We start from the raw sequence: 26,856 nt of genomic DNA on the forward strand, positions 1-26,856 counted from the left end.
TTGTGTTCTCTCCACAGATGAACCACCCAGGGTGTGTATTAAAGTGGACAGAGACCCACCTTTTCACACAGTCTGGGTCTGATTGGTTTGTACCAGAGTTTGGTCCACTTTCACACCATGGCAAATGAACAGAACCATCCTGAGTTCAACGTAACGGTTAGGTGAGAGCACCCTTAATACTGATGAGGGGGGCTCAGAGGAATAAAGGTAGCAACCACTGAACTATGACACATGAAGGCAGGGACCCTGCCTCTGTCTCACAGGTCTATCCCCTGCTGTTTGGTTTGTTTAGATTGTGATTGCTGAAGACTCTGTGCTCTTATTGGTTAGTCACAGCACACACTGTAGAAGGTAGGACAAAACTCAGACTTTCTGTCAGGTCATGAGGCGTCTCAGACGTGTTCTTGGCTGTTGTTCACTATGATGGACTACACCAGAGGAGATGACAGAGGCTGACGGGTCCTGAAACCCTCAGACTGGTGCTGAGATGGGGCTGACTGTGGGGGAAAACTCTGATAATCATGTCATGATCTTATTATTAGCAGGCACAAGCCACTCTAACCACAAGTCTTAAAGAGTGCTGGTGTTATCAGATGTTCCTGTTCAGAGTGGGACGCTGATATGACAGGTAATAACAGAGGTCACAGAGATAGGAGAACATGTCTATGGGAGTGAAAGAAATGTTCACCCACTGACGTATGAAGACAGGTTTTACACCGGAGCTTTATCAGAGCCCTCTCTGAGACACAGAGAATAACGTCCACCCTCCTGCTCTCTGCTGGTTTGATGACAGAAGTTTAACAGGCTGACAGTGGGACAGTTTCTCCCACACGCTGAGTTAAAGAAGAAGTCTTAAACAACGGCCCGACACAAACACAAGGGGCATTTCATTTAAAGACTAAAACTAAGACTAAAATTATAAATAGCTGCCAAAATGAACAGTGACACACTAAAACCACAGCATTGTTAGGGACCAGTCATGCTTTTATTTTGAAAGCAGTGAATTCCTTAGACAGCCGACTCTGCTGGACTTATAAACAGTCATTGTAAAGTTCCTCTTCTTTAAACTAAACCGGATGTTTCAAACAGGCCAAACTAGTCTACTGGTTAGTCTTCTAGTCTCCCTCCTCTTCTCTTCTAATCTGATGTTAGAATCAGATCTTTGCAGTGAGGATAGAGATAATGTGACATGATAAAGTCCAGATGATCCTCAGAAGTGGCTGAGACTGGTCCCAGTAGTGTTCAATGACTCTGGACTGGTTTTGTTGGTTTTATGGTTTATGGTGTGAAAGCACAGCATTAATCTTTGTTAGCTGCCAGGACAGAATGACTTATTAACTTTGCATTCCAGTTTTAGTGAGATTTAATCAGACACTGTTCATTTTTGTGGTTGAATATTTTCTTGGACTTCCAACGCCGCCGTTAAGTTTGAATCTGACTTTAGATTGGCCCCGCTCTGACGGTGGGGTGATGGAGAATCTCTGCTCAGCGCTGGAGGACTCTTCAGTGGGATTGATGCTTGACACAGAAAAAGTGAATCTAGGTTGATGGAGGTCTGCTGTGACCGATGCTGCTCCAGACCACACAGAAATTACTCTGAGAAATGGAGTTTTACTGGATGTTCTACAAATCTACAGAGCATGCTAGAAAATAAAAATCTGCTGTTTTTATGAATTAACAAGATAATTATCCTTGAATATTAGATTTTTTAATGAATAATACATGCGCTACTTGTTTTCTCTGAATTAATAAGACAGCAGGGCTGAAAAAAAGTTGGGTTGGACCATCAGAAGTTAACGTGAGCATCACCACAGCTGCATGAGTCAACATCACATGACCGAGGCACAGATATGAGCAAATAGAACATTTATTTCATAGTTTGAAGACATTTTATCATGTTTTAAAGCCACAACGCATTCAAACGCCACATCTGCAAATGCAAACTGTCCTGATGTAGAGATGGAATGAGCAGAAACGATGCAGCAGTAAGGTGAAATCCACACGTGCCATGACTGACGTATTAAAGGCGTGCATCATTACTGCATAAGTGGCTGATAATGCTAAGCGTCTTTGCAGGGATGCACTGCAAAGGTTCCCTGTATGAAGTATGGCGTTGTAGAGAGCAGAGCATGCCGTGGTTGTGTTCATGGAGTCAGGGGAGGCAGACGGGTTGTGTGAGTGCAGGAGAGCGGCTCTTTTGGCGTGAGGTTTTAGTTCAGGAGTACAGTCTTTTACTAGAGGGGAGCGTTTCTAAAAGCCTGTGCGGAGGTGGGGGGGCTACCACAATCTGTCCCGCCTGCCTCTGGACAAAAAAGCTCATGACACAACATTCCAACCTTTCCAGGGCCTCCTGCAGAGATTAAAAGGAGGGATGTCAAGTGCTTGGTGAAGATGACGAGGCTGTTAAACATGGACTCCCTCTGTAATCAAAGCAGCGTGACTCAGAGAGTTTGGGAGAGACTGATAGTGTGACAGAGGAGAGCTGGAGGCTGTCTTTAATATTAGATGTGTGGGTGAGGCGGCCTAATGGCTTAACACTGCTCTGTTTGGGACAAGAATAGCTTTCTCTGTGTCAGTGTGCGTGTGTGTGGGGGGGGTTATATGTGTGAGATGGTGGGGGTCTGAGTATGTCTGTCAAAGGCATGTCTGTGTCATATTCTTGTCAAGCTCTCCAGTGATTCTGCAGATTCCACACTTGAAAAGGACCAGATATACTAGTCTACAATGAAACCAGATTTAAGAACTGGATTGAAGCACATCATCGATCCAGACAGCTCATAGAGACCCACTCTATCAGTGTCCATAGAGATAAACAAAGACCGACAGCAGCATGAACTCGCTCCAGCAGAGGAAGCGGTCTTAAAGTCCAGCGCTCTTACCTCCTCAGATCAGACTCTCAGCTGAGTCCTGCTCTTCTGCAGCGTTTCCTCCCAGGAAGCTGTGTTGATTTAAAGTTCCAGGTGCACTGCTCATCAGTTTATAAGGAAGGGTTAAAGCCCGACGAGGTGTCCAATTATCAGGGATTAATGAACGACGTGGAGGCCTGAACCGTCTGACGCGAAGTCCATTAGTCCCTGATAATGTGACACCTCGAAGGACATTAACCCGTTTACAGCACGGTCACTTTTCAACTAAAATAATTAATAAAACTACTAATTTATAATTTCATACATTTTCTGATCAAAAAAGAAAGTTTTACTAAAACAACAATTTCTTTCCCCTCGCAACGCCTGAGGGCTTGACTGACAAAACACTGAAATGTCCCTTTAAGGCAGTGGTTCCCAACCCTTTTTTCCTTTGCCCAAAGGAAAAAATTGGTGAAAGAGGAAAAAAAGGGCAAAAGGTATAAAAGAATTGGTTACAAATGACAAAAAATAGTGGGGAAAAAATCATGAAAAGGGGTTTAAAATAGGCAAAAATAGAAGAAAAGTGGAAAAAAAGGATAAAAGAGTGGCACAAAGAGGATAAAACATGCAGGAAAGTGGTTCAAAGGGGGCTAGAGTCTTGCAAAAATGGGTTACGAGTGTCAAAAATTAGTTTATACTTGTACTAAATCACAGGGCCCATTCTTTCTGGTAATGACAAAAAAATGTCCTGCATTATGAAAGAAAATACAAATACTAATACAATTATATTACTAAAAGAATATTTATTTAATATTTGTGTATTAGGGTTAGACTAGATCTGGCCCTTGTGCAAATTTACTTGATGAACGCTGCTTTAAGAGAGTGGAGAATCTCATGGGTTTTTAATGTCCAGATGTCCAGTCTCATGACAGAGACTAAGAGCCAAGCACCCTTCATCTATGACGGAGCAGGACGTCTCTGCTTGAATATGAACCTCTTCTGTCATTTACTGTGTTTTTTTAATGGCTCATGCTGTTGATATTATTCTGCACTTTATTAATTTTGGATTGTTACACCACCAGCAGCCCTCCTGACACAGATCAGCTGTTGCAGCTTAATCCCTGAATGCTGAGCCACACAGCCCAAATCCTGAACTGTGTTATGCATGAGATATACGATAATAATAAATAATCCTGATATAAGATCAGACAGGTGTAAGTGGAAGCAAAGGAGGAAAAGCAGAAGCGCTGTGCAGAGAGAGCAGCGGTGCATGCACGTACACACATGGACGGTTTAAATAAAATAGTCATTCTGAACACAAACTGGAATTAACTGAACTATTAATAACCTAAATTAGTTAAATCCTTGTTGACAGTGTCCTACGCTGTCACACACACCTTTAAAAACACACAGCTACTACCCTAAAGTACAGGGATGTTGAGCTGAACTATGGTGGTGATCTGCCCTGGTGTTTTTACATGCTGGATCAGAAACACAGACCTCCTGCAGGATTATTAGAAATTAGCAGAGGTCCACAGGTAAAGCTAATGTGGGTGAACAGGGCTATGATGATCAGTGTTGGTATTGGCAGGAAGAAGAGAACAGACATGACGGGGGCATTCTTCCTCCATGTTATCTAGAATGTTCCTCCCTCCTTTTAACCTTTCTCCAAACGTGCAGAGAGAATTTGTGGGATTAAGACCCTGATAATGATCCGTCTCCTCTGAAATATCATCAGAAAAGGCCCCAAAGCTCCAACATCAAAGAAAGTTTGATCAGCAGGGTTTGATGTTTATTCACTGACTGATTTACTTCTGCTCACATCACAGATGCTCACAGAGGCACAGTCCTGGTCCCTATGGGGTCCTCTTCTGCAGGATTATGTCCTGGGGACCACAGAATGGGATTACTGGAATGCCTGAAGACCCATAGACACTCGTGCACCCCCACCCCCATAAACAGGAACATACTAAAGAACATTTCCTCTGCAGCCTCTCTGAGCATGTGTGACACTTGGCATTACTCACTGTGGCCCTGCTTAGACGTCCCTGTGGTCTGCTGCTGGGATGTTCCTGTCAGAGACAGACGGATGGACAGAAATGCAGAGCAGCAGAGGGGCAGGGGTGACAGATACGGGGGGCTGCAGCGCTGCTGACATGCTGTTTGCATGTATGCATGTGCAGAAACCCCCTTTAGACACACATCCACTCCTTTCTATCCCTTTAGATCTGCTCTGTGTAGGTCAGTAGGGTAGACCAGCACGCTCTTTAATCCATTTTACCTCCATATTCTCTCTCTCTCTCTCTCTCTCTGGTTCGTGGTAGATCAAACATCAAACAGGCTGCTCTGCTGTCTCAGCCAGAGTCATGAAAAGGAGGGGAGAGGAAGAAAGACCCCAGTGAGCGTGTGTGTTGGTCTGTGATGGATGTGAGGCGCTGCAGACGGGGGCGACAGAGAGGACAAGATAAAGAGAGCTTAGTGTTTGGGAGGGGGCCTTTAGAGACCGAGCCAAATTAAGTCCCGCCCACTCAGAACAACAAAACAATTCATTGCCCTCCATTGACTTTGCAGGGGGCGGAGGTTTCACCTTGTCACTTCAGCAGGGAGACACCTTAATTTTATCAGCATCCAGACTGAAGAACTCCGAAAACCCCAGAGTTTAGGCTGAGCTGAGTCTAGCTAAAGAAAGAGAACCAAAGAGACTCAAAAAGCACAGAGGCAGAAGTCAAGTTCTGTTTACTCACACAGGGTCGGTACATGGAAATCCAAAAATATACGAGCATCAGAGTCCAGAAACCAGGCAGAAACAAAACCAGGTATCACTATAAAACAGTCTAACAGGACTGAACAGGGGCGTGGCTGGGATGCAGAGGACGAGACGGACTGGGAGGGAGGGTAAAGAGTGGGAGACTAAAAACTCAGGGGAGAGGGCCACCAGTACCCACAAATTCCACATACTCCACCTGCGCTCTGCAACAGGTACTCACGCCATCACCCACTGGAAGATCAGGGTAGAACTATGACTTCACACGGAAACAGTAAGCAAACACCAGATTATTTGCCCTTCTAGGCTTGATTTCCTGTTCATGTCAGTATCATTCTATGATCTTCTTTCTTCCACCATGGGTCAGGACGTTAGGAAGTTAAAAGCTTTATGTTTTCTGCAGGTGGTGCAGGGGTTAGTGCTGTCGCCTCGTGGCAAAAAGCTTCCTGGTTTGATCAGGGCCTGTGTTTGCACGTTCTCCTCATGCATGTGTAACCCGTGAGTGAGTCCTCTGCGTTGTGTTCTGCACTTGTATAGAGACCACACAGGAAACGGCACGTGGGTTCTGGATATTTTCTTTTAGCAGCTCTGTGTTCATAGTGTGATTTTTGTCTGCAGCACACATCTTCCTCCGATCATCATCTATATGCGTCTATATGCATTTAAACTTCTTTAAGCTCTGAATACAACATAAAAGTGCTGCTGCCTCAACACAACAGTTCTCATTTTAACAGCTTAATTTCATATGAAATCACAGATAAATGTCTCCGTACATGTGTTCATAGGAAAGAAAAATACAAAAATCCTCAGTGTGATTTTTGTCTGCAGCACACATCTCCCTGAAAAAAAAAACAAAAAAAACACACATACATGTTAAAACAGGGGTTTCCCACCCAGCACCAAAGTCGCTGCATCCCACCAGCTCCAGCCCCGCCCTCAGAGCAAAACTCCACATAACTTAAGTTAGCAACCTCACAAAAACTATAAAACGGGCACAGAACAAACTGGATTTCATACAACACTCAACGCAGCAGTTCCAAGGCATGCAAATGACAAACAACAGCTTCTAAAAATGTTCACTGGCGGAGTGCCGCTGAATATCAACCTACCTCCGGTCATGCTGGTGAAAGCTTAATCAGAGCGGGTGCTGCACACGCATGTACTGACGTCACTACGCATACACACGCACACTGAGGCTCCAGAACACAGGCAGGAGAGAAGAAGATGACTTGGAACATAAAATAGGACCAGAAATGAGTGTTTTGGTGAAATTCATAGGTTGCAACTTTATCATCTGCTACACATGGCCGTCTGTCTCAGCCCTGCGAATGAGCGGCAGCCGTCCTGCCTCTTGCCCAATGACAGCTGGAACACGCTCCGGCCACCCACGCCCCTGAACGGGATAGGCAGAGTAGAGAATGCATGGATGTTTCTAAAAGGATGTGTGGTTTCATGTAACATTCTGTGGCGTTCCACCCCAACAGTGAACTCTTCATCAGCGTCGCCGTAGCTCTGCAACCCTCTGACCAACTGGGGACCTGTAGTTTGTTTTGCAGGATGAGACATAATAATAATAATAATAATAATAATAATAATAATAATAATAATAATAACTTTATTTATATAGCACCTTTAAAAACAAATGTTTACATCGTGCTTTAACAGACATAGCAAAAGCGAGAACTCAGGGATTTCACAGATTAGCAATAAACTAGACAGAGAAAGTCTGGATAATCAAACTGAGATACAGATGTCTTAATTGCATGGTTAAAGGAAAAGGAAGGATATGGATGATGGTGAAGGCAGTTACAATACTGAAAGATGGAAATATTTAGGAAAAGACAGTGACATTATACGCCAGGAAAATCATGAGCACACATATAAGAGGACGGCATCACATCATTAGCAATAAAACAAGATAAGAAGATTAATAGCAGGTAGACAGAGATGTGTTGATGTGTTGATGCAGCGATGTTCACTATCAGGGGTTTGTCATATTAACAGGGTTTGACGTGTATCTTTAGTGGAGCGCCGCTCCTGGGACGTCCCGGCAAACACGTGAGGGGAAATGCAAAGACTGGCTAGAACAGGAGTGATTTGCTTCGCAACTGACCACTGCACAGATGCATTATGGGGAATTATTATTTTGCTTTACTTCAAACAGACTACCAGTGTTAATTTTGGCAGCTATGTTTAATTTTAGTCTCAGTTTTAGTCTTTAAATGAATTACATTTTAGCTTTGGTTTAGTTTTAGTCCATAAAAGGCCTCACATTTTAGTCTTTACCTTTAGTCCAAGCATTTATTCTCTTGCCTAAATCTGGTACCAAATCATGGTAGTGTGTTCTCTGCACGCTGCCGAACCTGGGGTCCCTGTAGACGAATTTGAGTCGTAGTTTTAGTGGATGAAATGAACCCTGCAGACTCCTGGGAGCGATGAAGCTAAAGGGCCTCATGCTGGCTCTGACTGTGTTTAACAGAAGTAAACGAGGATCAGAATGAAGGCCTCCCTTTAGTCCCATCAGTGATCTAAGGCAGTGGTTCTCAACCTTGGGGTCGGGACCACATGGGTGTCGCGGGACACTGAGAGGGGGTCCCAAGATTCCCTAAAAAACTAAGAATATTTTTTAAATTACACCGTTGCCACTTTACACCAATTTTAACACATTTTGCCACTTAAAACCAATTTTTGTCAGTTTTAAACTCTTTCCACCACTTTTTTCTGCCTTTTTGCCACTTCTAAACAAATGATTGCCACTTAAGCTTAATGTTGCCTCTGTTGACCCATTATTGCCACTAGTAACCCATTTTAACCACATTCACTGTCTGATATGCCCATTTTTGCTCGTTTAACCAATTTCTGCCAATATCTGCATATTTTCTCTTTCTCAGTTAACATTTTTTTTTTTTTTGGCCATGTTAAATCAATTTTTCATCCCATTTCACTAAAATTTCAGACATTTTTGCCAATTTAAAGCCATTTCAGACATTTTTGACTCCTTTTTACCACTATATTTATGCCCATTTTTGACATAGATTTTTTTGTTGTTGCCATTTTTATGAAATTGTTGCCACTTCTCTCCCATTTCTGCTACTATTAAAATCCAATTTCACCGCTTTTTTCCACCTTCTTGCCATAATTAACTCATCTTATTCTTTCTTTTTTTTCAACAAAGGGGATTTACATTTTTAAGAAGGTTTTATACTACCCAAATGATTAAAAAAAGATATTTGTCTGTGATCAGAGTGGTTATTTTATCAGGTTAAATATAAAATATGGAGCTTAACTTCATAATGGACCTTGATTTTGCTGACCTCCATGGACCCCCGGTTTGGCTGGCCAGCAGAAAGCGCTCCCATTTCTCCCCCTTATGGACATCCTTGTCTCCATATAACTATTCTTGACTGTTTATGTCTGTGTTCAACCACCTTCAGGCACAGTGGGGGTCCCCGGTCCCTGGCACCTTTATTTTGGGGGACCCCGGTCTCTGGCACCTTTATTTTGGGGGTCCCTCGTCTCTGGCACCTTTATTTTGGGGGACCCCGGTCTCTGGCACCTTTATTTTTGGGGTCCCCGGCCTCTGGCACCTTTATTTTGGGGGTCCCAGATCTCTGGCGCTGTTATTTTGGGGGTCGCTGGTCTCTGGCACCTTTATTTTGGGGGTCCCAGATCTCTGGCGCTGTTATTTTGGGGGTCGCTGGTCTCTGGCACCTTTATTTTGGGGGTCCCAGATCTCTGGCGCTGTTATTTTGGGGGTCCCTGGCCTCTGGCACCTTTATTTTTGGGGTCCCCGGCCTCTGGCACCTTTATTTTGGGGGTCCCTGGTCTCTGGCACCTTTATTTCGGGGGTCCCTGGTCTCTGGTACCTTTATTTGGGGGTCCCCGGTCTCTGGCACCTTTATTTTGGGGGGTCCCTGGTCTCTGGCACCTTGAATTTGGGGGTCCCTGGTCTCTGGCACCTTTATTTTTGGGGTCCCTGGTCTCTGGCACCTTTATTTCGGGGGTCGCTGGTCTCTGGCACCTTTATTTTGGGGGTCCCTGGTCTCTGGCACCTTTACTTTTGGGGTCCCTGGTCTCTGGCACCTTTGTTTTGGGGGTCGCTGGTCTCTGGCACCTTTATTTTGGGGGTCCCCGGCCTCTGGCACCTTTATTTTGGGGGTCCCCGGCCTCTGGCACCTTTATTTTGGGGGTCCCTGGTCTCTGGCACCTTTATTTTTGGGGTCCCTCGTCTCTGGCACCTTTATTTTGGGGGTCCCCGGCCTCTGGCACCTTTATTTTGGGGGTCCCCGGCCTCTGGCACCTTTATTTTGGGGGTCCCTGGTCTCTGGCACCTTTATTTTTGGGGTCCCTGGTCTCTGGCACCTTTATTTTGGGGGTCCCCGGCCTCTGGCACCTTTATTTTGGGGGTCCCCGGCCTCTGGCACCTTTATAATGGGGGTCGCTGGTCTCTGGCACCTTTATTTTGGGGGTCCCTGGTCTCTGGCACCTTTATTTTGGGGGTCCCAGATCTCTGGCGCTGTTATTTTGGGGGTCGCTGGCCTCTGGCACCTTTATTTTGGGGGTCCCAGATCTCTGGCGCTGTTATTTTGGGGGTCGCTGGCCTCTGGCACCTTTATTTTGGGGGTCCCAGATCTCTGGCGCTGTTATTTTGGGGGTCGCTGGTCTCTGGCACCTTTATTTTTGGGGTCCCCGGCCTCTGGCACCTTTATTTTGGGGGTCCCCGGTCTCTGGCACCTTTATTTTGGGGGTCCCCGGCCTCTGGCACCTTTATAATGGGGGTCGCTGGTCTCTGGCACCTTTATTTTGGGGGTCCCTGGTCTCTGGCACCTTTATTTTGGGGGTCCCAGATCTCTGGCGCTGTTATTTTGGGGGTCGCTGGTCTCTGGCACCTTTATTTTGGGGGTCCCAGATCTCTGGCGCTGTTATTTTGGGGGTCGCTGGCCTCTGGCACCTTTATTTTGGGGGTCCCAGATCTCTGGCGCTGTTATTTTGGGGGTCGCTGGCCTCTGGCACCTTTATTTTTGGGGTCCCCGGCCTCTGGCACCTTTATTTTGGGGGTCCCCGGTCTCTGGCACCTTTATTTTTGGGGGCCCTGGTCTCTGGCACCTTTATTTTGGGGGACCCTGGTCTCTGGCACCTTTATTTTGGGGGTCCCTGGTCTCTGGCACCTTTATAATGGGGGTCCCTCGTTTCTGGCACCTTTTTTTGGGGGTCCCTGGTCTCTGGCACCTTTATTTTGGGGGTCCCTGGTCTCTGGCACCTTTATTATGGGGGTCCCCGGTCTCTGGCCCCTTTTATTTTTGGGGTCCCTCATTTCTGGCACCTTTGTTTTGGGGGTCTCCGGTCTCTAGTACCTTTTTTTGGGGGTCTCTGGTGTCTGGCACCTTTATTATGGGGGTCCCTGGTCTCTGGCACCTTTATTTTGGGGGTCCCTGGTCTCTGGTACCTTTATTTGGGGGTCCCCGGTCTCTGGCACCTTTATTTTTGGGGTCCCTGGTCTCTGGCACCTTTATTTTGGGGGTCCCTGGTCTCTGGCACCTTTATTTTGGGGGTCCCCGGCCTCTGGCACCTTTATTTTGGGGGTCCCTGGTCTCTGGCACCTTTATTTTTGGGGTCCCTGGTCTCTGGCACCTTTATTTTGGGGGTCCCCGGCCTCTGGCACCTTTATTTTGGGGGTCCCCGGCCTCTGGCACCTTTATAATGGGGGTCGCTGGTCTCTGGCACCTTTATTTTGGGGGTCCCTGGTCTCTGGCACCTTTATTTTTGGGGTCCCTGGTCTCTGGCACCTTTATTTTGGGGGTCCCCGGCCTCTGGCACCTTTATTTTGGGGGTCCCCGGCCTCTGGCACCTTTATTTTTGGGGTCCCTGGTCTCTGGCACCTTTATTTTGGGGGTCCCCGGCCTCTGGCACCTTTATTTTGGGGGTCCCTGGTCTCTGGCACCTTTATTTTGGGGGTCGCTGGTCTCTGGCACCTCTATTTTGGGGGTCCCTGGTCTCTGGCACCTTTATTTTAGGGGTCCCTGGTCTCTGGCACCTTTATTTCGGGGGTCCCTGGTCTCTGGCACCTTTATTTTGGGGGTCGCGGGCTGAAAAGCCCGAGAACTCCTGATCTAATGTGACGTTGATGTTGGATCAGAGTGTTTTGGTATCTTTACTGATTTTGAATGTTTTCCTCACTACATTAGAGCTCTATTCTTCAGTCAAACACTTAAAATCAAGGACTGAGCAGTTGGACAGGCTTCATCAGAGGGTTTTGCATCAGTGTCAGAAATATTGACCCTGTTAGTCTCTCTGAGATGAAGACAGAGGTAGTCAGGCAGGAAGTGGAGGTTAGCAGAGCAGGGCCTGGTTTGGTATTACATGTTCTCTTAGATTGTAACTGAGCTTCACTATCAGGTCTGGCTGCCAGGATGGTTGCTGGTTTGATAAGCTCTTTTTTAAAGCCTTTTTTGAGCCCCAGAGCTATTTAGTGAAGGACTACATGCCTACAGCTATCTTTAGAAGAGCCAGCCCTCTTTGACTTTCTTATGATGATGCTTTTAGTCAGATAGGACAGCAGTTCCACTCCATACTGGGGAGACAGGCGTGTGGACATAACCACCAGGCTACCAGCACCAGCACTTTAGTTTTCCTCAGTGCTGCTGTCAGAAAGAGCCTTCTTCACCATCTTTACCCAAAGACAACCTCAATTAAACTCTCTCTCCATCACAGTTTCATAACCTGACAAAACCAGTTCTTCTCAAAAACAGGAGGCGTTGAACGTGCAAAGGTTCTGCTAAGACTGGATGATCCCCTGAGCCGGTCTGAGTGTGTGGAGCCCTAAAAGCTGTTTATTTACCGCCCTCCTCTACAGGCTGAACTAAAACAACACATGACGTTTCAATGTTCAGATGTCTCAGTCACAAAAGTACCGTAACCAGTACTACGCTGCACAGAGACAATTCTATAGTTCTGTGAAGGATTAATGACCATGTGTCTGCAACATAACAGGTCATGTGGTCCTCAGAGTCTGTGATGTGGTCCTCAGAGTCTGTGATGTGGTCCTCAGAGTCTGTGATGGTCCTCAGAGTCTGTGATGTGGTCCTCAGAGTCTGTGATGGTCCTCAGGGTCTGTGATGGTCCTCAGGGTCTGTGATGGTCCTCAGAGTCTGTGATGTGGTCCTCAGAGTCTGTGATGTGGTCCTCAGAGTCTGTGATGGTCCTCAGGGTCTGTGATGTGGTCCTCAGAGTCTGTGATGTGGTCCTCAGAGTCTGTGATGGTCCTCAGGGTTTGTGATGGTCCTCAGAGTCTGTGATGTGGTCCTCAGGGTCTGTGATGTGGTCCTCAGAGTCTGTGATGTGGTCCTCAGAGTCTGTGATGTGGTCCTCAGGGTCTGTGATGGTCCTCAGAGTCTGTGATGTGGTCCTCAGAGTCTGTGATGGTCCTCAGAGTCTGTAATGTGGTCCTCAGAGTCTGTGATGGTCCTCAGAGTCTGTGATGTGGTCCTCAGGGTCTGTGATGGTCCTCAGAGTCTGTGATGTGGTCCTCAGAGTCTGTGATGTGGTCCTCAGAGTCTGTGATGGTCCTCAGGGTCTGTGATGTGGTCCTCAGAGTCTGTGATGTGGTCCTCAGAGTCTGTGATGGTCCTCAGGGTCTGTGATGACATTTCTGCAGCACATGTTCTGAAAGCCCAGGTTTTTCAGGTCGTCCTGACTTCGCTCCACGGGGTTTTTGAGTTTTTTGAGATCATGAGAAATGTCTTCAGATCTTTACCATTTCTTTGTGTTTTTCCTCCCTCATGCAAACATATAACATTATATAAAGAATAATATTCCACAAACATCTCTGTTATTGGGCCTGACACCTTTTTTTAAACCAAACTTTTACCTCCATGTTTTGAATCCAGGTCACTCAGACCTGCAGACCAGGTGGTTCTGGATGTTCAGAGATCTGGGTTGAATCACAGCCGGGGATCTGTAGCCCACAAACATGAGGACCAACAGTCTGCTTTTATACTGTCCTGCATGCTTCTTTCAGAAAACACTCTTTCACTTTAGTCCTCAACTCTCAGCACAGAGGGAGACTTTCCTTCTCCTCATTTATGGTGCAGTTTTTAATGCTTAGTGCCCGTTGTGACCGTAAACCTGAATAACTTCATGAAGCACTCAGAGCTGGGCCTCCTGTCAAACAGAAACTGCTCATTTTGGAGATCTTATTTTTGTGAACTCAGCCAAAAACAACGGCTGGAAAATGACTGATTTAAAGTTTGAAATCATCAATTTAAGACTATTTCAGCTGAAAGCTATTGAATAAGTAACCTGACACGCCAGAGGGATTTGTTTCACACATCCACCTGGAAAACCTCCCATAGACGGCGTTTGGGAGAGGCTTTGACAAAAAGTCGAAGTGTGATTGGATGTCACATCTTTACTGGCCAATCAGAGCAACAAAACACGTGATGTAGCTGCTACCGAGTTAGTTACTCTCCGTAGAGAACTGCATAACGGTAACCATGGCGACTGTAGACATGTCAGTACTTGGTGGTTTTTGAAGAGAAAACAGCTCACCGCTGTTCTTTGTTCTTCTTTTAACGAAGAAATGTCGTCAAGTTCTGATAAAACTGGGGCTTTAGCAGCATCCACGCTAATCTCTTCCTCCATAACCGCACATGAGCTCTTGTTGCTGCTCGCTTATGTCACGACTCCGCCTGCCTGAAAGTACTTCCCCTCTTCTCTGATTGGTCCTGTCACTTTCTAACCGGGTCCACATGGTTCAGACGGGAGCTTTGAAGATGGATTCACCAGAGAGAAACACAGAAACGGGCAAATCCATCTGCTTTACGAAGTTATTGAATAAGGGTATTAAGGAGAGATGACGTGCAAAAGTCTACATGTCCACCTTTGAGTTTATATTTATTTCAATCTCTGCTCTTCATGAAAACATCAGAATAGCCTGGATTGATGTGAAACAGTCTACCAGGTTAAATTAAAGCTAAACCTGCTAGTCAGTCTGTTTGTGTTCATCTTTTTGCTGCAGAGATAAAATAATAATGCTGCCGATGTTAACAGAATAAATCAGCCCTGTCTGTTCATGCACTGATGACCTTCCAGGGCCGACGCTCTTCAGCACAAACTCTGACTCTTAGCTCGTTTTTTGATCTGTTGTGCTGAACTCTGTAAACGTAGCTGATGGTCAGGTGACGTGTAGATTTACCTGTCGTGTCTAAAGCGTTTGCTGTAACTCTGACTGCTTCTAATCCTGCAGAATGAGAGCAGCAGAGATCTGATCGCCCTCCTCTCTGGAAGGATACATTTTTAATGTTTTACATGCTTATTTTTATCTTTACAAATCTACTGGCCCAACGTTTCTGCTGGAGGCCAAACAGTGAGTTTCATTAGGGCTGACTACAGTTTTTTCTGCAGCAGAGAGCCTTTAGGAGGTAAGATAGCAAAACTGAGACATTCACTGAATTTACACTTGAGCGGTAGTTTAAGAGTGATTATAGAGTTAGCCTCTTTATTTAGAGTGTAATCTACAACAGTTTAGATCAGGGCTCATCAAGTCCATCTGCACAGGGGCCGGATTGATTCTCCACAGGGACCCTGGGGGCCGGACTTTCAAATCCACAAAAATTAAAGAAATATTTTGGTCTGATTGAAATATTATTTCAGTAGTATTTGTTTTTGTGATCAAGTGTTTTATTGGTTTGTGGGTCATACATTAGAGCATGCTTGGCATAGGCTATACATTTTTTTCTTTTTTTGTGCCTGTATGCCTTCCCTCCCTCCCTCCCCCCTTACCCCATCCCATATGTCAATGGGTCATTGACAGTCTTGCTTCATTTGCGTGTGCTCACGTGGGAAAATAATACTTAAGCATAAGGGAATAATGACCAAATTGCATGTACATTAGAACAGAGAGACAAAAAAGACATCACAACAACAAAAAAAGAACAAGTAAAACATACATAGACCCCCTCCACCCCCCACCCCCCTGTCCAGGCATAAGAACATTAACACAGTAGATTAGGCTAATTTCCTCCATCATAGACATCCACAGAAATAGCCAGATACATATTAATGTAAGCATATTATGAAATTATAGATGTGTGATGCATATATGTTATGTATTTTCATTAGTTGCTCATAAATAAGTGATTTCAGTAGTATTTGTATTTTCTTTAAAACACAGGACATTTTCAGTCATTAGCAGTGAGATCTATCCCTATCTGTCCCCACTTTTTGATACTTTTTGCCCTCGTTCTTCTTTTACCTACTTTGACAGATTTTAACCCCTCTTCACCCCTTTTCCAGCATCTTTTACCCACTTTTATCCATTTTTGCTACTTTTTAATTCCCTTTTCTTCACATTTTTTTTCAACAACTGTTGCAACATTTAAATCAATGTTTGCCAGACTGTTTGTGCCACTTTTAACCCATTTTCCCCCTTTTTTCCTCTTTAACCCATGTTTTGCCATTCTTAACCTCTTGTAAACCACTTTTCCTTCACGTTTTATCCTCTTGGTGCCACTTTTCTTCTATTTTTAACACTTTTTAACCTCTTTTCATTACTTTTTTGCAATTTTTGTGCCACTCCACAACCCATTTCTCCATTTATCACCCATTCATTTTGTAACACTTTTGCCAACCTTACCCTTTTTTATTTATCTTTTGAAGTATGGCTGAAAAGCACATTTCTATAAAAACAGATCAGATGTTAAGTCCACAGCATCTTCTTCTCCTCCTTTTCTGAATTTAATGATCTTTCAGGGGCCGGACAGGAGGCTTCGGGGGGCCTGATATGGCCCCCGGGCCGCCAGTTGATGATCAGTGGTTTAGATATTTAAATGAAGATAATGGAGCATTGACATGAATGCATCTGTGACTCTTAATCTGCTCCAGAAGGAGAACCAGGATGCTCTAATTTGTGATGCTGAAGACTTAGGACTTCACCATGGTTACAGGCTCTTCTGACTAATGCAGAATGTGCAGTCTAACTCTGGTCTGGACCAGGACCTGGACCTCCATAGCCATGAATTCTGCTCTCTAGCAGAAAATCCTGAAGGAGAATGTCCGACCATCAGTTCATGACCCCAAGCTCAAGACCACTTGGGTTCTGGAGCAGGACCATGATCCCAAACGCACCAGCAAGTCCACCTCTGAATGGACTAAAGACTAGATGACGGTTCTGGAGTGGTCTAGTCAAAGTCTGGACTTAGATCTGACTGAGATGCTGTGGCGTGACCTTAAACAGGCCGTTCATGCTGGAAAACCCTCCAATGTGGCTGAATGAGAACTATTCTGCAGAGAAGAATGGGACAACATTCCTCCACAGTGATGAGAAAGACTCACTGACAGTTATCACAAACGCCAAGGATGGAACAACCAGGGATTAGGATTAGGGGGAATGACTGTTGGACCAGGACCAGGTAGGTCTGGATGGATTTACCCTGAATAATGAATCCATCATTTAAACTCTGACTTTATTAACTCAGGTTATCTTTGTATTAATATAAATCAGTGTGATGATCTGAGACATTAGGGTGAGATTAATATAAAATGAAGGAATCAGGGCGGGGTCAGATGCTCTGAGGTCATGTTTGAGCGCCGTCTGCAGATCTCAGGATTCAGTCCCAGCTCCTCTCTGTCACTGTGAAGATGGGTTGGATGGATTTGTGTACGCCACGTCGTGTCTGGTGTGTGTTCATGCTGGTGTGTGTTTGTGGGTCTGAGTAAACCTCCAGTGTGTAAATCTGATTGTGTTCCACTGATGTGATTTCTCAGGCTGACTGTGTCTGCGTGTCCCAGAGCCCCAGCAGCTTCTATTTTCATAGCCTATGGTCAAATCTAATTTAGCTTCTGTATTTTGATTTTAATCATTTGAAGACATTGATTTTTTTCCTAAGCCTCCCCTAAAACCCCGTTACAGATCAATATTAATGTTTTTTGGTGTTGTTCTCACTCTGAGTGTTGTGATAAAGCGTTTTGTTCTTACTTATTCAGGCCACACATAACAAGGTTTACACTAACTCACTCCTCTTCTTTTCATTTGAGAGATCCAACATCGATCTCTAAATCAGATTAATCAGAACAAAAGGAGCTCGAGTACAGACCACGCTGCACGCTTATTTCTCCTGGAATTGCTTCAATTATAAACCAGTGCTGGGACAGGATTCTGTTTCTGCCTGAATGAGAGATTTAAAAATGTGCAAACAAGTTCAGGTGCCGAGAGTTTGGATTGTGTCCTCAGTCTAAGAGACCAGGTTTGGTTTAACCTAACCTGAGTCTGTGGTGTGAAAGCGTCTGCTGGTGTTTCTGACATTTACTGCCCCCCCAATGCCTCTGTGTTTGCACTTACCACTTTTATCCTCTGGCGCTCCTGTTGTTCTTAAGTGTCTTTAAGCTCAGTTTAGACGAAACATTCATGACGAAACGGGCTAAAATTCAAAACCGACCGCACTGCAGACTTACACCACTGCAACGTGAGAGACGGTGCATCGTTTCCTTCGGACCAAAGAGTCACAGCATGAGGTGGTTTTATAACGTTGATGCCAACAGTGGCAGCAGAATCAGACGGTCTGATGTAGACGTCAGCAAGATTTTATTAGTGTGGGATTTTTCATTAGTTTTGATTTTTATTTAGTGGTACGGCCTGGCTCAGGGAAGTAACAGAGAGGGAGTCCACATGCTGTTTAAAGGAATAACAAATATATATTTATCTGTAAGAAATGATCAAACTTATCAAATAACTAGTGTGCCATGTAAATGTGAGTTATCAGTCATGTCAGGATGCATGGATGAGTGAGTGTGATGTGTGATGTGTGATTGTAGTGAAACTGGCATCAAACCAAACAAAAGGATGAGATGTCAGCAGCTGAGAGAGAGAGAGAACCTCGACCAGGCCGGCTCAAGGCCGGATCAGACGACATGATTTTCACCAGATTTTAGTCTGACAGCAACGTTGCAGCTCATCGTCAAAACTCAGGCCTGATTTTGAGCATCATGGACGACAGTCTTGTAGTGTGACATAATTAACGACGTGTCCAAGACGCCCCACAACCACGATTCAACGAGACTAGCGTGTTCTTACGTTGTGCTCTAGTTCACCTGATCAGGATGCCTCCTGGTCTCCTCCCTGTTGAGGTTTTCCAGGCTCAGACTAATTCAGCTCCAACAGCCTTGAATTTCTCTTGGATTATCTCGTAAAGGTCCACTCCACCTGTGAGAGTCCACGTGTGAAGGCAGACCAAACTTCAGCTGATGAAGCATCGATGAAGCAGACGTGAAGCCCTGGAGTTTCCTCAGCTCTCCATGAGTGAGACCAGAGGGATCTGAATCACAGATCTGGTCTAGATGCTCTCCTCCTGCTCTGATCTGGAATGTTTATTGTCTAGATTTCTAACCTTGTCCTTCTATTTCCTGTTTCCTGTAGATGCCAGTGGAGAACAGAGAGATGAAGACATTACCCCTCCTCTTCCTCTTCCTCCTCCTCTCCTCAGGAGCCTGTGACGACGTCAAGTACATCTCCAAGAGGAACTCAGGTGAGCAGGCCGGTTGTGTCCAGGTTCTGCTGGATCCTCTCTGGTAGCTGCTTGGCTGTTGTATCTCTCTCTCTCTCTCTCTCTCTCTCAGAGGAAACGCTCTTCCTCTCTACCACAACAACACTTCTGCCGTTAGTCTTCCTCTCTGATGATCCTACCTGCTGTCAGATGTGCGCCCCGGCTCCTTCTTCTGTCTCTGACGTCTCTGATCATCTTCCTCCTCTTTCACAATCATCACCTCTCTCTTCTTCAGAGCTCTCTCTCTCTCTCTGTCTCTCTCTGTCTCTCTCTCTCTCTCTCTGTCTCTCTCTGTCTCTCTCTGTCTCTCTCTCTCTCTCTCTCTGTCTCTCTCTCTCTCTCTCTGTCTCTCTCTGTCTCTCTCTCTCTCTCTCTCTCTGTCTCTCTCTGTCTCTCTCTCTCTCTCTGTCTCTCTCTCTCTCTCTCTCTCCCTGCTGACGGCGTGATGATCGCCCCGTCTAACCGCTGTTGTCATTGTTGCTGCTTCTCTGCTCGTTTGTGTATCCGCGGCCAGACCGATGGCAGATCTGCTGATGGTCTTTTGTCCGGGATCGATTGGTTGTGTCTGGCCAATCAGCTTGACGGAGAGCGTTTGAGTGGTGTATTGATGTTTGAAATGCCGACTCAATGATGCCAGGGTGATACAGTAGAGTTTAGAGCAGCTTATTAACAGAGCTGGAGCTGATCAGCTGGGCAGAAAATAAACATTGTTCCTCTGTCTGATAAAGCTCGCACTTTAAAGACATTATTAATTGAACACAGAGCGTTTTATTACTGCTTAGGTCTGAAATAAGAGATATTGACTCCAGCTTTAGTAATTTTTCTGGCACGGTCCTGAAAATGATTAAAACAGAGAGAATGACTTTCCAACAAAGGTTCTCTAATGACATCAACCCAGTCAGAATTGATCCGCTGTGATAGAAGACTCATTATCTGAGAGAGTGTTGGTCCAGGCGCTGTCATCCAGAGAATGTGAGGACAGCCTCAACCGTCCCTCAGGGGGTCTGTGTAAATGTTTACCCTGCTGAGACATCAGGAGTTCTGGCCCAAACCCTCAGACTAGGGCTGGGCCATACGTCCACTTCTTAAAGCATCTTCATATATGTTCATTATCTATCATATCCATACAGTTAAGATAACACTGTTCTTCTCTTGTGACTGCCTGTGAAGCTTTAAAACCCAGCCCTCCTCCTGCTCATGCAGCAGAGAGACGACATGGATGCAGAGGAAGACGGGAGGAGAGTCTGCAAAAACAGAACTCTGAGATGTTCAGGTTTAAAGTTTCAGAGCAATGTTTTCTGCAGAGTGATGAAAATGTGCTGCAACTAAAGGTTTGAGCACAACAACTGTGTTCCACTGTTAACAGCACAAAGTTCAGGATGAAGAGTGAGTTAAACTCTGCTGCACCCAGAACCTGAACCCTCTGCAGCCGTCTGCACCAGGATGATCATCGCTGTAACCCCCAGTTTCCATGTACAGCATGCACGCCGCTGAACGCTGGCGAATCATACTATGGAGCACTTCGCTCCCTCTCTAGTCTATCAGAGCATTTCCATAGCCGCAATCCAGGCTGGCAGCGGCGTGTGCCTGGACCGACACTTCACTCCGCTTCGTTTCAGATACGCTGCAGGTCTATTTTCAGCGCCGGCCGCTACCAAACCCACTGTCATTCAGAAAGCACCAACCATGGAAGTCACAAACGTAAAACATCCGGTTCTTTCAAAATAAAACACAATGCACGGACTCCCGATCGTAAATCATCACTATATCAATATTACGCCTCATCCTGCAGCAAGAGCAAAGGGTCACCGAGAGGTCAGTGGGTCACAGAGCTACAATGGCGCCATTGACGAGGAAAAGTTAATTTTTGGGGATATTTAGCCAAAGAATTTAACATAAAACCCCAGATCCTTTAAGCAAACATTAACCTTTGAGCTTCCAAATGTACTCACTCAATGGAGGAAGCAGTAATATCATGGACTTACACTGGAAAGGATGATAATTAACCCCAAAAGGTAAAATAGTCCGCTGTTGACATGCTATTCCTGCATGAACTCACAGTTCTCCCGTGATCTCTTCCTGCTGATCAGGACTGCACGCTTTGGCGCAGCGCTCTAGACTCGCTTCCAGTGGGCGAGTGACCTTCGGTCGGAGCAAACCTGTGGCACGCATGCTGTATATGGGAATTTGGGGTAATTGTCTCTAAGCAGAGCAGAGCAGCCTTAGGCAAAAAAAAAAAGAGTTACGGGGGCAAAGATGGTGCAAAAGAAGCAGAAATGTGAGAAAAATGAGTGAAAAGTGACTAAAATGGGTAAAAATCAGAAAAAGGTGGGAAAAATTGGCAAAAAGCATGTAAGAGTGGCAAATGGGAAATGAGTGGCATTTAATTGGTAGCTTAGATGGGTAAAAAGTGGCAAAAAAGGGGCAAAAAATTTCAAAAATCTGGATGAAACTGTCAAAAATGGGCTAAAAGCAGTAAAAATAGAATTAAAGAAGCAAAAAAAGCAAATCAGGGTGATGGAAATATGCAGATAAAATTAGAGGTTGAGGATTAAACTACCACTGTGTAGTTTAGAGCGAGGAACAAACTGAAGAATGTGATGGAGAGTTTCTGAGGTCAAATTTTCCTTTTTAAGGTTTCTGGGGAATAACATTCAAATTTAGACATAAACAGCCACGCGTCGAGTCTCACTGCTCTAACCTCTGATCTGAGTCGGCTCAGATTGACTCTTGTTCTTCCTTGTGGTCATTGGCAGCTTCCGGAAAGCCAGGAGAATTTTGATCTGTGGCGTCCATGTTGCCGTGGCAACAGTGTCTCATAAGCTTTCCTTTGAGAACAGCCTCACATGTCCCGTTTAAAGGCCTTCACTTTAACGTTTCAGTTCCCCCGTGTTGTTATCGGCGGCCTGGCGGGGGGCAGAGCTGCAAACTAGTGATGTCACACTCTCCAGGGAAATCTGGACTGAGCGGGGATGACAGCCGCTGAGTTGATGGTCACTTTGAATCACATCTTGCCAAAACCACATCCTCACATTCCTGGGATGAGCGGGGTTAAAGCTGTTGTGAAAGGGGCGTTAGCGGGGCTGCTGCAGGTCGGTCAGAGTAGGCCTGTAGAGGGAGGAGGTCCTGTCTGAGGATGTCAGAGTTACTGTCCCAGATTCATTCTGTCTTTACTGATGTGGATGTTCAGGAGGCTCACAGGCTGCTGTGGAGTTAGCACTAAGTTAAGATTATTCCCTGTAGCAGACGACACATCGCAGACGTGGAAGGGGGTCGGCTGAAGACTTCATTTCTGACGGGCAGTCTCTCAGACCCTCGCCGTATTTCTCTAAAGGTAGCGCTGTGATTCCAGTTTGAGAACTTTTTGACTAAGTTCAACTTTATTCATAAAAACGTCAACATTAGAAACATTAGAGAGGAAGAAACCCTCAGATAACTGAAACAGAATAACGCCAGACGTCTGATCTGGGATTATGGATTCATCTGTTTTAGAAGTAGTTACACAAACTTTAGCTGATGCTAACTTAGCTAAGCTTGCTATGTAAGAATATTACTTAATAAGCTAATGTAGCTACATAGATAATGTAGATATGTAGCTTACATAGCTGCTTCATGAGCTGTGCTTTAGCTATGTAGCTATGATAGCTATGTAGCTGCTTTGTTTTTGCTCCGTTAGCTTCATATCTACATTGGCTGTTTTACCTATTTTATGTTGCTATGCTACCTGTGTTAGCTCTGCTGCTTTGCTAGCCATGTAGCTATGCTATCCAGATAGCATTCACATCTACTTGAGCTAGAATGATGAGCTTTTTCTCTTCTGTTATTAAACAGTGTTGATCCGGTTCATCAGGTCAGGTGTTCCACTTTCACCATCAGCTTCATACTGGAGTTTCATCTGGTCGATATTTTTAAGGTGTGTGTGTGTGTGTGTGTGTGTGCGTTCAGATGGGCGGTGCTTCAGTGTGTGAGCGTGGCAGGCAGAGATGATGACAGGGTCAGTGTCCTCTCTGAACGGAGGGTTAAAGCACAGACATGGATGCACACTCAGCACACACTCAAACCTTTTTATGATTTCTAAAAGAAAACTGAGGCTTAAACTGGGACACAAACTTCAGTATAAATAACTCCGTTTTACTCAGAGATGAAGGTGATCAGGATGATGACCATTAAACCAGAGAAGTTTCATTCTAAAGTGTTAAAATCTTCCCTGGTCTCTTCCTCTTCCTCCTCTTCCTCCTCTCTCTGCATGTTTGTGTTCCTTTCACATTTAACGTGTTAAGTGTGTGGGAGAGCTGGTGGGACTTTTTGTGCGGCGTTTGCCATCACTGTGCGCATGCACGCTCCATGTGTGAACGCTCCTCTCACGCTGTTCTGAACACTCGCTGTGTTGTAGCGTGTGTGTTTGTGTGTGTGGGAGACTTTTGCACGGAGCAATTATGTGATCAGAGCAGAGCCAAGCGGACATTTATGTGGGCGACCGCCACAGTCGGTCAAAGATAGGATGTTAGATCTTCTCTCTCCCTCGCCGCTGTGGGTGTAACTGGACACCATATGGATGGGAACCACCGTTTCCTATTGTCAGCTCCCCTGCTGCGCTTTGATGCAGCACCCACTGCAGCAAAAAGGGACAAAATGTGACGAGACACAACAGAGAGTGAATAATAAACAAGAGCTAGCTCAGAGAGAAATCAGGAAGAGTCAGACTGGATCAGACTCCTGGAGATTAAACCCAGTGGACATCAGTGGCTAACTTTAGCTCTGACTCCACTATTTAGACTGAATGTTCTGAGTTTGTTACTGAAATCTGAAGTCAGAGTAGAGAATAACCAAAATCCTGATTGCACTCTTCAGGATCTTCTTTTCCCAAAGGCCAAACAGACCTGATTTCTGTTATTTCTCTTAAGAGTGCAGAGAAAATATGTCGTTAAAGAAAATCCACGCTGAAGCTAATGATGCTAAAGAAACAGCAGCAGAGCGGTTTCCTAGATTAGCGCCCTCCGTTCACTGAAGGTGCTAATGAGCTCCACAGTCGCTACACAGGCATGACAATGCTGAAAGAACGGCCTGAAGTCATACGGGCTCACACACGCGCGCTAACATATGCAGCGAGACACTAAAATACCCCACACATTAGTGCAGATTCTCACACTCTCCTCACATAAACACTCCAGCAGCTGCAGAGAACACACCACATTCTGTCTCACAGCGGGTCACGTGTAGGTTCAGACATCCATCTCCCTTCATCATCTCCACATCCTCCTCTCCATCTCTGCTGGTCGTCTCAGTCAAGGTCTGATTTTTATGGAATCACCGCTCCAGACAGAGACAATAGATTAGCAACCAAAGACAGGGAGATAACATAGACTCTTATCTGGATCCCTGCTGGGCTGACAGAGAAATAACTCATACATTAACTAAAGAAGGGGATTTATGCCCACACAGAGGTAGCCAGGGCTGGAGCGATCAGCTCTTTAGCTTCTCCTTCTGTAGGTCCAGCATGTCTAAGTTCATCTGTACGTCTGAGGTATGGCTGCCAACGCCGGTCACAGGTGAAGGCCAGCGGGCCTCATGTTCTTAAAGTGCTCTCTTTTTCTTTAAACTTTGCACTGAAGTCCACTCTGACTCAAGGATGAAGTAAAGTCATTTTAAAGGTACAAGCATGTTAAAAAATAAATATATCACCCAAATGAGACCTTCTCAACCATCTCCTTTACAAAAGCCACAATCTAAGAGGTGAAAGGTGGCAAAAATGGGTAAAAGTGGCAATAAAAATAAGTTTAAGATGGCAATAATGGTCAGAACAACACCAAAAAGGGCAGAAAATGGCAAAAATGGGGGAGATGTGACAAAAAAAAAAAATGAGTTAAAGGTGGCAAAAATAATCAAAAAGCAGCAAAAAGATGACAAAATGAGTTAAAAGATACCAAAACAGGCAAAAGTCAGCGAAAAAGGTGGAAAAATAGGAAAAAAAGGAGCAAAGAGTGGCAAAAACTGGGGGAAAAGTGGCATTTAACGGCAAAAGGCAGCTTAGAAGGGTGAAAAGTGGCAAAAAATTGCCAAAAAAAAGGGGGGGGGGGATTGAATAAAAACAGATAATAGAGGCAAACACTGGTGAAAAAGGGCAATAATGGGATAAAAGTGGCCAAAGTGGACTGAAAGCAGTAAAAATGGATTAAAGGTGGCAAAAAAAAATGGAAAAAAAGGAAAAAAAAGGGGCAAAACGTTCAAATACAGGCAAAGGAAGCAGACAAAAAAGACTGGATGACAATTAAAGCAGCTGGTAAAGCCTGGGAAACAAACAGAGCTGAGTGGCTGGTAATGGATAGATGCTGAGGTCAAGGTTTCTGTTTTAATGTTTCCTGGGGAATAATGTTTGAAATGAAGACATAAAAGAGCTACATGAGGCTCCAGAGCTACATGAGGCTCCAGAGCCACATGAGGGTCCAGAGCCACATGAGGCTCCAGAGCCACATGAGGGTCCAGAGCCACATGAGGCTCCAGAGCAACATGAGGCTCCAGAGCCACATGAGGCTCCAGAGCCACATGAGGCTCCAGAGCCACATGAGGCTCCAGAGCCACATGAGGCTCCAGAGCAACATGAGGCTCCAGAGCCACATGAGGCTCCAGAGCCACATGAGGCTCCAGAGCCACATGAGGCTCCAGAGCCACATGAGGCTCTGAAGATCACGTTGAAGATCACCTCTCTAAAGTGTGATGAGCTTTATCTCCACAGCCTCATAAAGGGCTGAGGAAACTCTACAGCAGTCATGTTGGAGTGTTAGCCATGCCAGGACTTACACAGAAAGGGGGGGTGACAAAAAAGAAAGGACAGGAACATCACTGACTCCAGCAGAAACTCCAACAGCTGCTCAGAGACAGTCCAAAATGCTAGCAGGCTAACGGTATGACGGACGTGGTTGTAGATTTGTACGATCTTAATTCATGTTGAGTATAAATTTACCTGCCCAGGTTCGTTTCTGTAACTAGAGCCAACATGAAACTGGACCTCCAGGTATGACAGCCGTCTAGATACAGTAGCAGTGAGTTCTTTAGCATTAAAGTTTCACCAACACGTTTCCTCTACATTATTTACCTCCTCCAGCCGCTGCCATCGGCCCACTACACATTTCCTCACAGCTCTGTGGTGTTGGCCCCGCCCTCTTTGTTTTCAGTCTCCAAACACCTCCTCGCCATGTGCCGTGTTTTCTGACGCAGCTTAAACTCAGATCAAAAGAGTGATTATAATCTCAGTGTGATCTAATCTCTGATTAACTTGCATGCAAAGCAGAGCAGAGATAACAGTTTGTTTTTGAGTCTGTGTGTGTAGAAGTGTGTGTGCCAGGCTTCATTTGCATGGCTGTGTATGTACATAAATAATGCATCTGAGTGTGCTGACTCCAGCTTTTAGAGATAAAACGGGAGAAAATCCCAGACAATGGCTGTCTTTACCCTTATCAATACTCCTCAATGATCACAGGCCTAATCAATATCACTACTGATACTTCTCTGATGTCAGACATTTCCATTTCTCACTCTTACCTTTTATGTCTTTATTTATGTTTCAGTCCACAGGAGGTTTACCGTTCCACTCTTACTTCTTCATTTAATAGAATAATAATAAAAGCAGTTCTATTTTAAACAGGAAGTCATCTACCTTGGCTTAAAAAAGAACAAATGACAAATTAAAAGTTAAACTGAAATGAACAGT

At 45.1% G+C, this 26,856-nt stretch overlaps 1 protein-coding gene across 2 annotated transcripts in view; it reads left to right on the top strand.

Annotated features, from left to right (window-relative positions):
• The window catches only part of il1rapl2 (interleukin 1 receptor accessory protein-like 2), a 515,311-nt gene that overhangs the window by 46,137 nt on the left and 442,318 nt on the right, over window positions 1-26,856 (top strand). For both annotated transcript variants that reach the window (XM_041796951.1, XM_041796950.1), the window contains one exon: window positions 19,022-19,130. In XM_041796951.1, coding sequence (XP_041652885.1) covers window positions 19,022-19,130 — 109 coding nt within the window. The remainder of the gene's footprint in view (window positions 1-19,021; window positions 19,131-26,856) is intronic.

Source organism: Cheilinus undulatus, linkage group 10 (genome assembly GCF_018320785.1).
Source record: "Cheilinus undulatus linkage group 10, ASM1832078v1, whole genome shotgun sequence".
Taxonomy (NCBI): Eukaryota; Metazoa; Chordata; class Actinopteri; order Labriformes; family Labridae; genus Cheilinus; species Cheilinus undulatus.